Raw genomic sequence first — 14644 nt, 5'->3', positions numbered from 1 at the left:
CTGTTTTCCTAACCTTTACCTTCATTTTTCAAATTCTAGTTAAATCCTAGGATGTTAGTCCGATATTTCAGAATTAATTTTACACTTTAATTTGATTGTGTTATTTAATTTTATTGTTATAAAAAAGTTAAAATTAGCCTGAACAGATATGTCACTAGTTATTTGATCACTAGTGATATATTACTAGTTATTAGATTTTTCTTACAAATAGAATGTTTTTCTAAGAACTGAAAATTTACTCCAGACAATTTTATAACAAATAAAACTTCTCTGGTTTCAAAAGTTTTTATGTTCAAGGCTTTTAGTATTTGTATGCCTAATGCCATGCATGGCCACAATATTTATGCAATAAATGGTTTTTAAATAGATTTTAAATAGGAAAATTCAATTTTACATTGATTGATTTTGGACTTTTCATCTATCGCTGACATTTTAAGAAATTTTCTAGTGAGTGAGGTTTTTTTATGTCTCAAATGTCTATTCAGTATAGCAAATCTTTTTCTAAATATGGTTATATAAATACATCAAAGCTAAAACAGTTAATAATTAAGACTCTCGGATGTCAGAAGCATGGCAGCATGAGGGGTTCCCTTGATCTCTCCCCTTAAGGTGAGAACAAGGTGAATAGCTATAATCCAAGGGAAGATTTCCAGCCTAACACATGAACACTTCTGAGAGATATGCGCATCAGAGCATCCGAAGTGGGTGAATCGGGCCATCAGTTCCACGGGTCAATATTTCATTTTGCCACTTCTGCAAATGCTCCACAGTCATTTCATCTTTGGAAAGATACAGATAATTGATCAACTTCTTCCTATTCTTCATTCATTCATTATCTCTGGACTCAATTTTTCAGCTCCTAGATCAACCAATTTTTCCTCAGTTCTTGGCTCTGCTGCAAAATACATGTTTTTAATATACACAAACTGACAAGTGCATTTCCTTCATACGTTAACCTATTTACAAATGAATAATGAATTGCAATGATTTATATGGGTAAAGTTGCTTGATTTTATGTCATTATATTTATTTTTATAACATTTATCATAAGAAAGACATCAAATTTTAACTGAAAAGTATCAATAGTTAGTGAAAATATATTAATTTAGGAAATGTATATGCGTGTGGTGGTATGTATGTGTTTATCAAATTGGTTTCGAAAGAAGAATTGAACATTATTTTTTAATCTGTAGTCTAAATCTAATAGAAAGATAGGCATTCAGTAAATTATCATAGAATGAATGAACATACATATATTTGTATTTTATTGTGCTTTGCTATTGTTAGTGGCTCACTGTTTCTTTTCCTAAAATGTTCCTTTTAAGAGAGAAAACTTTAAAGTAGGAGTTGCTTTGAACAAGGTACATGAATTATAAAGTCAAGGAAGAAGAAAACATTTCTGTACATGTTGTGTAGTTATCTTTTTTGTTGGAGCCTTTGTGATGTAGATGGCAAATGACACTCCTCTTCTTCTTCTGAGCCAGAATGTAGGAGTCAGGAAGGTGGAGATCACTTTACTCACTTTGTTACCTGCACTTACTAAGGACGTAGAGGGTGTAGTTTAGATGTGTGGCCACGACGGGCTTCCAAACACTGACCCCCCTCCCCAAATCAAAGAATTCCCCCCACAGTTGTCAGCAGAGGAAACAATGCTTGATACCTGTCTCAGGGGCAGTCTGCTTACTGCGGAGATGAGGGCAGATTCGACTACACATTACTGTGGGAAAACAGATCCTTTCAAAGAAGAGATGTGAGACCAAGCAAGCATTTCTTAAAGGTTCCTTCTCTCAAATTCAACCATTTGGAAAATTTTCCCTTCTTATATGAGGAAAGTAGAGAGAGTATAAGTCCTCATGTGGTAAACTGAGGCCTGAGAAATGAGGTAGGTACTTCTGCGATTTCCGACTGAGCTGGAACTGTAGTTGAAATTAAGCCCATGTCTTTAGTACATACCAACTAATGATGAGAGGTTGGACAGAAGTATGCTAGATGGTAAAAAGTAGTCTGTTTAGTGTTTTCAGTTTTGCTATAGATACTCCGCAACATGGATAATTATTTAATTAATTTTGGTAAACCAAGGTCATTTAGGAGGGAAATTAAGTGTTCTTTAAAGAGTCAAATTCCTCAGTTTAAGCCTGCTTGGTTTACCAAAAGATATTCCCCTTCACGTTCCCACTCCTGTGGTTAAAAAATGTGTACTCTGTAAATTGAGTGTATTTACTGTGCATACTAGGAGTTACGGTATTAATTTCTGGTCCATTATTTTTATTCATGACCTTAAAACTTATAATTTAGTTAGAAAGCCATGTGTCTTATGCCTAAACATTTATGAGCTACATGACCAAGTTTTACATATTCTTTTTCTCTGAGTTATAGGTAAAAATCTCTGTAATTTTCCTGAATACAGGGAAGTAGCTGGCATAGAACTTTAGGTTCATTAAGAAGACCCAAAGCCCATTCCTGGCCTGCCCTCATAGGTTTTATGTAAAATTAGAGACTTTGACTGAATCATGGACTATCATTCTTTAAAAAATTCTTTTCAAAAACTTGAACTGTTCTTTGTTTTAAAATGATTGCATGAAATTTTATTATATAAAACAAAGACAAATGGAGCTGACTAGCTAAAGAAGTGAGAGACTCTGACACTGTGTAATCTTGCACATGTCCCCAGTGGAACCTTAAATTTCTATGGAACGTAGTTGAGAACAACCATTTATGAGAAAATCTTTCTCAGTAAAACTTCTTAAATTAAAATTACTTAACACGTTGTTTTCCTTTGTATGATTTTCTCACCTTTCTATACTTTTGATAAGTGGAAAAGTATAAATCAAATTGCAGATGTGTCCTCCTCATTAATGTTGGACTTCCAGCTCCATCCACTATCTGAACGCGATCCACACTTAGATGTAAACATAAAGGCCATGGAAGTAAATATTTAGAAATAGTGCTTTAGGGGGCAAAGGTAATAAAATTACATCACTAATTTCTTAATGGAATTCATGAAAAATGTGATTTACATTTTATATATTTTTTTTGAATGGTAACACAAAATTGTTTCAATAAAGGTCTCTCCCTTTGTCCGGTATTGAATTCTTGATTTTACAAGGCCTTTCTAGTAATGATGTCACATTATTCATTTTATAAGACCTGCCCTTCATGCCGCTGTCAAAAAAGGTGTTATGGAAAACAGTCTAATAATAATGGGAAACACGTTAGCCAACAAATTTGTTTTCACATCTAAACTTTGGAGAGGCATTGTCATTGTCGCTACAGTATTTATTATCTTCAGTATACTATTTTAAACCCTGTTTTGGGCATTGAGTGAGAGGATACTTTTTATAAGAAAGGTCTGAAGGAAAATACTCTAGATGGGGACACTTGTAACATAGTTTGAAATATTCTGACACATCTCATAATTAAGTAAATGATGACTATAATTATTGAACGTTTCAAAAATTGGCCCTAATTTGTAGAGAGGAAACAAAGTTGCAATTAAAGGATTATATATTGTTTTTGTTGTTTCTAACTCTAGAGAGTCATCAATCAGAAAGTAGGTTGAAAACTGACTCTAACCATTATTTCTCCCTTGAACAAGTAGATTTTCTGAAATCTTTTGTTCCATGTAAAGAAATGTTTCAGTTCTAGTACACAGAGAAAAATAGTTTTACATATTTTTTGCGAGTAGAATTTGCATGTAACATAACATTACCACTTTCATCATTTTACTTTCAAAAATTAATAACATAGAACATATCTTATTTTGATTTACTAAAAATGTAAGGATGGAAAGATTATATTATGGAAAACTTCATTAAAATGAAAAAAACTGATTAAACATATAAAGGGCAGGATTTCTAAGAATTGCAAAATAATACATTCAGTATAAAGTAAGACTTCACCTACTTAAACTTTTACTTAAGCTTTTTCGTACCAATCAGATGATACATCGCCCTTCTAAACATATTTATTCAGTAGACCATATCAATTGTACTTTTATCAGATGAATCTAAATAACATTACATATATATGTTCTCTATTATCTAAAATTTAAAAAGTAGAAATTTATTTTATTTATATGATAATTCTATGTATGTAATCCCCAAGTTAGGTCTAGTCTCTCAAAGTATTATTTAAAGAGTATATTACATAAGTTATATATCATTCCTACAATAATGTCTCTATTTAAATTAAATAATAATATTTGCTTTATCTCAGATGTGGCAGGAGATGGATAAAATGATAACTAAAGAATTCAAAGAAGGTATGTTGCCAAAATTTATTAATTCAGTTTCGATATCTTTGATTTCTTATATGAGCTGTAAATAGTAAACAGAATCGCATATGTGTTTGGATAATAGATACTACGTTAAGTATTTTCTTCCACATAGCAAATGGAAAATGTGAAAGCATAAACATTCATAATGAAAAATACACTTATTCCTCATTTATTTATCATGTTCCATAGCTTGTTAAAAACCTCAAAGGTCCAGGTATCTCTTTTTATTTCTGGCTACCCCCTTTCTTTCCTCTGCCATCCCTATGGAACTGTCAACCTGCACACTGAAACCACTGTCAGAAACTGAGCTTCATCAACTTCTCATGCTTTTCCTAGTATTAGATAAGGCCCCAAATCAGACTCATCAAGAAATACTTAGCCAAGCCATTACAGTTCCTATAGCTGTCACTTGCTGGATGACATTTCCATCTCCAGTCATTGACTTGTCTTTGGTTTACCTTTTGCCCTGAGGAGAGAAAATCCAAATTCCTTTGCATGGAATAAAAACATTAGGATTAATTTAGTTCTTCCCTAATAATTCAGCCTTATCTCTTGCTCCTTACCTTATTCTGCTCCTTTGCTCTAGCATCTAGCCAAACTGGACTACTTCTAATTCCACAAATGTTTTCCCTCATCACTCATCTTTGTATCTACCTCTTCCCTCTATCTTACATACTATTTCTTGTCCTTCAGTTATCAACTTATATATCACCTCCACCAAAAAGATGGCACAATACTGGAATGTTTCTTCTGTTTGTTCCAATAGTGTCTTGTTTTATGTTTGTCATGGCATATATAACTCTGAATGAAAATTGTCTGATCATCTGTTCTTTCGGTTTATACTATACGATTGTTTAGGTGTAAACCATGTCATCGTCATCTCGTAACTCCAGTGCTTGTCGTACTACCTTAACACACGGTTCTTGAAAAAATGAATGAAGGTGATGAAACCAGCTCTGACACTTAGCCATAAGAGCAATTAATTCAGTGTGCAACCATGAGCAAATTATATTTAATAGTAATTTCATACTGTGTATTTTTTTATTGTTTTTAACACTTAAACTTAGTCATATTTTAGATAACAAATATAGTCATTTTTCTTTCCAGCAACTGCTGAATTTGGATCTGAGTCCCATAAACCTTCTCCTCTACAATCCACTGGTGATCTACATTTGAAAGCCTCACAAGAACATGTGCAAATCTTGATGAAAAATTATATGATCTGAAACATAAATAATAAAAATGTATTTACTGATCTGTTTATATAACTTTTTAATTGTTGCCATTAACCATATGACATGTGAACATTTTTATTAAAGGAAAATATTTGTGTATCATATGTGGATGTTCCAAATTTATATAGTATTTAAAACTGTTTCTTGACATCTACCTAAATTTTCAGCAGATTTTGTGAATGAAAACGAGCCCAAATACCAGCTGTTTAAGCAAGACCCAAATGGCCACATTTTCATGAGTACTTTAATGGTGTTCAGTGATAGCTCTTTCGTATTTTTCAACATTTTAATTTTTCATTGAATTTATTGATGTGACATTGGTTAATAAAAGTATATAGGTTTCAAAAGTAATGTTTAATAATATATCACATATATATTACATTGAGTGTTCATCGCCCAAAGTAAAGTTATCTTCCATCCCTATATATTTGACCCACGTTACCCTTATCTACCTCCCCCCACTCTCTTTTCCTTCTGGTAACTACTAGACTGTCATCTGTGTCCATGAGTCCCTACTTGTTTCTCTTGTTTGTTTAATGCTTTCAATTTTATATCGCATTTATGAGTGACATCCTGTGGTTCTCAATGTTTTCTGTTTGACTTATTTTGCTTAGCATGATCGTCTCAAGATCCAACCATGTTATTGCAAATGGCAGTATTTCATCTTTTCTCATGGCGGAGTGATATTCCATTCTATATATGCCTCACTTCTTTATCCGGTCATCTATTGGAGGACACTTCAGTTGTTTCCAAATCTTGGCCACAGTGAATAATGCTGCTGGAAAGATTGGGGTGCATATATCTTCATGAATGAATGTTTTCAAAATTTTGGGATAAATACCCAGAAGAGAGATTGCTGGGTCATATGGTAGTTCTATTCTTAGATTTCGGTGGTACCTCCATGCTCTTTTCTATAGTTGCCGTACCAATTTACATTCCTAGGATTGTTTGCTTTTATTGTTGTTGACTTGTATGAGTTCTTTGTTTATTTTGGCCATTAGGGCCTTATCAGAGATGTTGATTGCAAATATATTCTTCCACTTAGTTGGTTTCCTCTTTGTCTTGTTGATTTTTTTTTTCTTTTTTCTGTGCAAATGCTTTTTTAGATTGATATAGTCCCATTCAGTTATTTTGGCTTTATTTCCCTTGCCTTTGAGGTCAAATTCATAAAATCCTCTCTAAATCCAAGGTCCATGAGTTTAGTACCTATGTTTTTTTCTATGTAATTTATTGTTTCAGGTATTATATTTAAGACTTTGATTCATTTTGAGATCATTTTAGTGTATGGTGACAGAGTCTAGTTTTATTCTTTTGCATGTGACCTCCCAATTTTTTAGCACCATTTATTGAAAAGCCTTTCCTTTATCCATTGTATGTTTTTGACTTCTTTGTCAAATATTACTTGCATACACACACACACACACACACACATACGTGTGCGTGTGTGTGTGTGTGTGTGTGTGTGTGTGTGTGTGTGTGTGTGGCTTATTTGTGGACTCTCCATTCTTTCCACTGGTCTGTGTCTGTTTTTCTGCCAATACCATGGTATTTTGATTTTTGTCACTTTTTAGTATAAAAAGTCAGGCAGAGTGATACCTCCTGCCTCATTCTTCTTTCTCAAGACTGCTTTCACTATTTGGGGTATTTTTTTAATTCCTTAGAAATCTGATGTTTGTTTGTTCTTTTTCTCTAAAAAATATTAATAGGATTTTGATGGAGATTGCATAAAATCTGTATTTTGCTCTGGGCAATAAGGTTACTTTAACTATTATGATTCCTCCAATCCATGAACACAAACTATCTTTCCATTTTTTGTGTCTTCTTTAATTTATTTTAATAATGTCTTATACTTTTCAGTGTATAGGTCCCTCACATACTTCATTATGTTTATTGCTAGGTATTTTATTCTTTTTGTTGCAATTACAAATGAAATTTGTCTTCAAGCAGCCATGCTTTGTTTGGAATGCAGTAAATACTGTGCAAGCTAACGTAAGCTCCTAGAGGAGAGAAAACTTGTCTTATTCATCTTTTTATATTCTCTCACTACCCTCCTCAATAACTACTTACAGAATTAAGGATTTTTACACCATTATCTAACTATTGATATATTGCATGGGAAAAACAGAAAAGAAAAGAAAGGAGATACCATCAACCATTTGTTTTAATAAATAGGTTTTATTGCTGGCTCTGTCCCTTGCTTATTGTTTGTTGTTGTTTTTGTTAAATCACTTGACCATTTACCCTTGTATAAAATTAGAACTAGAAAACCTCTACTTCTCAAAATGGTTAATATGATCAAACAAAAAATGCATATGCAAAGACTTTGAATATGGCAAGATGCTAAAAGAATGAATCAAAGATTTCATTGTATTTGTAATTTAAGTTGGACATTAGATATCAGAAAGGTATGTTAGTGGATTAAATGCTGACACTGGCCACCCAAGAAGCCTGTAGTTAAAATCAACATTCCTACTATCTTTAAAATAGAGATCATTTTCTCTAGATTCGTATAAATTGAAAAGGGAGCAACTAGATAAGAAACCTTTGTAAGTTTTTGTCAGTAATATAGATTCAAGTAGATTTTAAAAATTAAGCTAGAATCTGTGAATATTCATTTAAAAACAAAACTGCATAGGGCTTTTATAAAAGTAATTAAGGTTAAATAAAGTGATCAGAGTAGAGCCCTAATCCAGTGGGATAAATGTCCTTATAAGAAGAAAAGAAACCAGAGTTCTTGCCCTTTCCTTGCTCATGCACCAGAGAAAGGCCATGTGAACATGCAAAGAGAAGGCGGCCATCTACAGGTCAAGAAGAGGGACCTCACCAAAATCCAACCAAGCTGGCATCTGGATATCAGATTTCCAGCCTTCAGAACTGTGTGAAAATAAATTTCTGGGCTTTTTTTTATGGCAACCCAAGTAGCCTTATACAGGGTTTTAAATAATAGAACCTGAGTAATTAGTTTTGAAGGCTTAAATAAAATCTCTAAGGATCACATTAAAGGTGGATATTTTCAACCATTGTAATGCTTTGAAATTAAGTACTCTGTCTGGCTGGCTTATACTTGCCTTTTGTTCTGTTTTGTTCCTCTGCTCTCTCCAAAAAGTTAAGGAATAGCAAAGATATCTGCTCATCTGTGTTCCTTCCTATCCCTTTCTGAACAACACAGCTCTATTACTAGATGGCAAAAATATTTTTCTAAGAATCTTTACAATCAATGGTAAAGAATTTGAGGGAGGCAGGAGAGACTCTCTGCTTGGAAGTTAGGGGAATAGTAATCCTTATAATCATTGCTACCTTTTATTAAGCATCTACAAAGGAAAAGACACTTTTCTAAAAATTGACACACATCATTTTTTACTTACAAAACAATACAAACTAGATATTTCCTTTCCCTCTTTCTTTTCATTTACTCTAATTTTTGCAATATTGATGTTATTTGTTTTTACATAAGTGGAATGTGATTGTTATTTTAAAATTTGAGAAATTATAATAAGAGAGAAAAAACCATTCTTAATATACTACTCAGAACCAACCTCATTAATGCCATTCTAGTATGCATCTATAGAAATAGATGATAGATATATACACATATATACATGTATACATATTTTATACATACTAACAGAAAAAAGGTAATTATATATATGAATAACATTAAATTGACTAAAATTTAATAGAGAAAAAATGAATTGAAATAGCACTGGAGAAATTCATAAACTTAGATAACATTTCTTCACCAAAAGAGAGAGTAGTTCTTAAATATTCTACATAAAGTCACCTTAAAATAAAAACATTTTTAAAAGAGATTAATAATTTGAAGTCATATTCCTTATTATTGATTTTCCACTTTAGAAATTACCACACTCATACACTTCCTCTCCCTTTTCTTCCCTTGTTTTCTTGGGCATAAAATTCTTTGCTTTCTTGCATTGTATTTTCTTTTTTTCAGATCTTTTGTTTTATATTGCTCTACTATCTTCTCATATTAAGTGTTACTGTGGTCAAGTCTGACCCAAATGATTTGCCTGCCTCAAATATAGCCTGTTTCTCTCTCTTTTCCATTTTTATCTCTCTATAATACATCCTTTGCTTAAAAGTTGAAGTGAGCTTTTGAAGATGTAAATCAAATCATGTCTTCCCTGCTTAAAGTTCTTCTATTACATCCCATTTTACTGAGAACATATTCTAAATCTTTTCTAATGGTCTTCAAAGAATCCCATGATTCCATTAGTCTCACCAATCCCTCAAACTTCCATCTCCCTCCCTCTAGTGGCCACATTGTTCTTTCATTTTTTATGCTTCAGCATACCTATCTCTTCTTGTCTATGGGCCTTCACCATCTTTTAGATCACCTCTTTCTTCCAAGAGGCTTTCTCTGACCACGTTATCGCTCCTACACCACCGACCTCAGACTCATTCATATTGTCCCATTACCCAGTGTCCTTCGTTTTACTCTCCACTCTGCACCCTCTGTCAATGCCCAACTCTGGACTGAAGGCAGGAAATCAATCATGAGTTTGTGATCATCTACCATCATTAGTTCATACATAAGCTCTCTTTTATTTCATTGTATTTTTTGCCTCCTTTCTCATCCTCAGTTTCTTCAAGGGTACCTGTCCTTATGATATATTATGCCATATATTCTGTTTCTTCCTTTTCTTTTTATTTAACAGTATGCTTTGAGACTTATCTGTAGAGATACACATAGATCTAGTTTATTCATTTTAAGTGCTATGTGGTATTCCATTATTTGCATGTCTCACATATTTATTCTCTCATTGATAAACATGGGATCTTGTTCCAATGTTGTTATTCTAAGTAACATTGTAATGAATATCCACATATATGTCTCTGTGATTTCTGTGAGGACTTTTTGCAGATATTTACTTAAGAATAGAATCACTAGATTGGTGGTGTGTGCATACTCAAATTCATAAAAAACTTTGAAATTGTTCTCTAAAATGCTACACCAGCTTGTGTTCCTACTAGCAAGTGGGCCAAGGTTGGTGTCTGTCTTAATTCCATTTTTTTCTCTGTTAACATTTTATATTGTCCAATTTATACATTTTTACCAATCTAATACTTATTGAGTGGACCTCATTGTTGCTTTAATTTATATTTCTCTATTTTATGGTGAGGCCGAGTATCTCATAAGCAATTTGACTTTCCATTTCTATTTGGCTCATTCTCTTTGTTTTGACTTACAGTTTCATGTATGTCCTATTTAATAATCCTTTAATTGTAGTTTAAATTAGAAACATCTTCTCTCAGTTGGTCTCTATCACCTTTTTTGAATAAAAATTTTTCATATTTCTTCAATGAATTCCATCAATTTTCCTATATAACATAAATTTTACATGTTATTAAAGAAATAATTCCCCAAAACAATGACACAAAAATAACCCCCTATATTGTTTTCTAATAGGTGTATATTTTGCTTTTCATTTTTGCTTTGAAACTATGTGGAATTAGTTTTGTTATATTTTAATTTTTGTACATATGTTGAACTAATTTCCCCAGTTCAATTGATTTAAATATTAATATTTGCCAATGGTTTGTAATTTCTATATTGTCATATATTTTATATGACAATATAGAAATTGTCATATAAAATATTGTCATATAAAAATTGTCATAAAATATTGAATATTAATATTTCCCAATGGTTTGTAATTTCTATATTGTCATATTTTATATTTTATATATATATATATTTATAATATATTATATATATTATATGATCCATTGCTTTAATTGTTTGATCATTTCTCAACACTAAATTACTTTAATATTATGAATTTGAAATATGTCTTAATATATGATAAAATACGATCCCTATGAAGATCTTTAGAATATTTTTTGCTATTCGTGGGCTTTTATTTATCTACAAAATTTTAAACAGTTGGTCTAATTCTCCTAAAGCTACTACTGAATAATATTGAATATATACATTAATTTCGGGAATATTAACATAGTTAGAATGTTAAATATTTCCATCTTAAAACATTCTACATTTCTCCATTTGTTTAGGTATTATTTAATAACTTTCAATAGTTAAAAAAATTTTTTCCTTATAAATGTCTTGTGTATTTTTTGTTAGTACTAGAACTATCCTTCCATTGACAATTTAGTTTGCATAATGCTTTTGTTTCATATTTGCAAGACATATATTTTTCTTTATAGTTATAATTCACTTAATCAATAACAAACTTGAAATTTTAATACTTGGCTAATTGCTCATTTTCATTGCTTTTTTTCTTGATTTATTTCTCTTCTTCCTGGTTTAATTCCTCCAAAGCTCTTTCAGAATGTCATTAAACATTTAGAGTTGTAAAATACCTAAAAATTCCTTATTTTACCCTTGCATTTAAATAGCAGTTTAACTAGATTTAAAAAATTCTAGTTTCGAATTTTTTTTTTTTATGCTGCGAAACTATTACCTCATTAACTTCTTTCTTCCAATATGGCTTATAATATCATGTTCTTAATAAGGATTGCACTTTCCTGTTTCTGTCTGTCTGTTAGTCATCTTGCTCATAGTTTTGTATTATTTTGAACTTTAGGTAGAATGACCCTCTTTAGTAGTACCTGTAATGTAGGCCTTGTGGTGGAAAATTCCCTCAGCATCTGTATGTCTGATAAAGTCTTTATTTCTTCTTCAGATCTAAAGAACTTTGCTAGATATATTATTCTTGGCTGGCAATTTCTCTCTTTCAGTTGTATGAATATTTGATTCCACTCCCTCCTAGTTCGTAAGGTCTGTGCTGAAAAGTCAAATGATAATCTTATGGGGTTTCCTTTTTAGGTTGCTGTCTTCTTTTCCCTGGCTGCCTTGAGAATTTTTTCTTTGTCATTCATTTTTGACAGTATTAATATAATGTGTCTTGGAGAAGACTTTTTTAAATTAAGATAATTAGGTGTTCTGCTTGCTTCTTGGATCCAGGGCTTTCCATAGGTTAGGGAAGTTCTCACTGACTGTTTGAATAGGCTCTCTGTTCTTTTCTCCATCCTTCTCTTTCTGGTATAGCCATTATTCTGATATTGCTCTTTCTAATGGTATCAGATAGTTCCTGCAGAGCTCTTTTATTTATTTATTTATTTTCAGTCTCTAATCTCTCTCTTCTTCTATCTGTGTCATTTCCACATTTCTGTCTTTCATGTCACTAACTCCTTCTCCATCTGGTCAGCTCTATTTCTTATCTTGCTATTTTATTTTTCATCTCTTTTATTGCATTCGTCAGATCCAGAAGTTTTATTGGGTTCTTTAGTGTTTTAATTTCCTTGGTAAAGTATTACTTTTGTCACTAATTTTGTTTCTGAGGTCACTGAACTATCGATCAGCATTTTCTTGTATCTCGTTGAGTTTTCTCAAAATACAATCTTGAAATCTGTCATTTAAGTTGTATATTTTTGTATTTATATTTATTTTGTATTTATTTTTTATTTATATTTATTTATATTTTGTATTTATATTTATATTATTTATATTATTTATATTTATTTATATTTTGTATTTATATTTATTTTATATTTATTTTGTATTTATTTGTATTTCGTATTTATTTTTTGGAAATTTTTCATTTTCTTTCTGAGCTGCCTTGTCACCATGGTTGTTCATGGTATTTGTTGGATTATTTCTTCGCCTACACATTTATGGAAAAGTACTCTGCTTTTTTTTTTTTTTTAATTATTATTATTTAGCGTGATCTCTCTTTAGCAAGTTGATAAAAAGAGATTTTTTTATTTGTTTTCCAGCAGGAGACTCCCTAGCCTCCTGCACTGTGGAGGCCTCCAGGATTTTTTCTTTGTGGTAGAAAAAAACATGCCCTTTATTCCCTGAAGAAGTGTGTGTCTCTTTTATGTCCAGATAGCTTCATCCCTGTACTCTACCATAACAGCAGAATATGGAGGAGATAGGGATCCAAGCCTCCGAAGAGCCTCTGAAGAGCCCCTGAAGTCTTGGTAAATTACCCCAACAGCTTGATGCAGTTCTGGGGCCTGCTATCTGTTCTGATATGGAACAGTGAGGTGCACTCTGGCAGGGTGGTAGGAGACGGCCACGCTTTGTGACTCAGCTATTGACTGCAATGGTGGTTGCTAAAACACAGCAGTCCACTTCCAATATTTTGTCTCTGCCCTGTTCTCTGTTCACTGGTCTCTGCTGCATGGAATATGTCAATCACTCAGGCAGGACTCCTCAGAAGCTTTCAAAGACTATAAACCACCACCTAAGTCCTCCTTCCCCTGCATCCTGCAGGGAGTTCAGGGTTGCGTTCACAGTACCAGTCTCCAGTGCTGATCTCTGCTCCTGTCCCTTTCTTCTTCCTTTACTCATCCAATTGCTCTCTCTCAGGTGTATTTGTGTGCTAGGCTGGGTATTTTCTTTGGATGGTAGCTGTTCAGTGTGTTGTAATATCAAGGGGAGAAATCAAGGGGGATTCTTTCTTCTGTCATGGTTCTAATGCCACTCCCTGGTAATTCTACTCTTAATTTTTTGAAGAGTATTTATACTATTTTTATGAATATATATGAACCTAAAGGTTTAGACAGACATCATTTTGATGTCTGCTGCTATGGCTACCATCAGTGTTTGGATGTATTACAATTGTCATCTTGCCATAAAATATATTTTATATAATCTGAAACACTGATTCCTTGATATTTCCTTATGGAGAAATAAGATTTGCCTAAAGCTTTTCACTTTTTCCATTGATTGGTTGATTGAATTTTTGGAAATAGCCTTAAAATTATAGAAAAGTTTCAAGTTTTAATACAAAGAATATTTTTTTTCCATGAGCCATTTGAGAGTAAATTGCTGGCATTAGGCCATTATCCCTGATTCCTTCATTTCCTACAAGCCAGAACATTCCAGTTAGCTACCATACCACCTTCACAATCAGAAAATTAACAGAGATACATTCTATCATTTGTTTCTCATACACTTTTCAAGTTTTGACCCTCATCTATGAAATCTTTTACAGCAAAGAGATCCTGCTGAGATCCATGGATTGTATTTAGTTGTTGTGTCTCTTCATGTCCCAAGTCTGGAACAGTTCCTCATTCCTTCCCTGACTTTCATGACTTTGGATCTTTCAAGGAGTAATTGCCAGTCATAGAGAAAGTCCTCCAA

At 32.4% G+C, this 14644-nt stretch overlaps 1 protein-coding gene across 1 annotated transcript in view; it reads left to right on the top strand.

Moving 5' to 3' along the window:
• The window catches only part of LOC105307146 (ankyrin repeat domain-containing protein 26-like), a 122247-nt gene extending 108767 nt beyond the window's left edge, over positions 1–13480 (top strand). The window contains 1 exon segment of the mRNA XM_011382508.1: positions 13382–13480. Within this exon segment, the coding sequence (XP_011380810.1) occupies positions 13382–13480 (99 nt within the window).
• The last annotated feature ends 1164 nt before the right edge of the window (positions 13481–14644 follow it).

Source organism: Pteropus vampyrus, unplaced genomic scaffold (genome assembly GCF_000151845.1).
Source record: "Pteropus vampyrus isolate Shadow unplaced genomic scaffold, Pvam_2.0 Scaffold481, whole genome shotgun sequence".
Classification (NCBI taxonomy): Eukaryota; Metazoa; Chordata; class Mammalia; order Chiroptera; family Pteropodidae; genus Pteropus; species Pteropus vampyrus.
The sequence above is the reverse complement of the archived record's forward strand: the minus strand, read 5'-3'. Positions and strand labels throughout refer to the sequence as shown.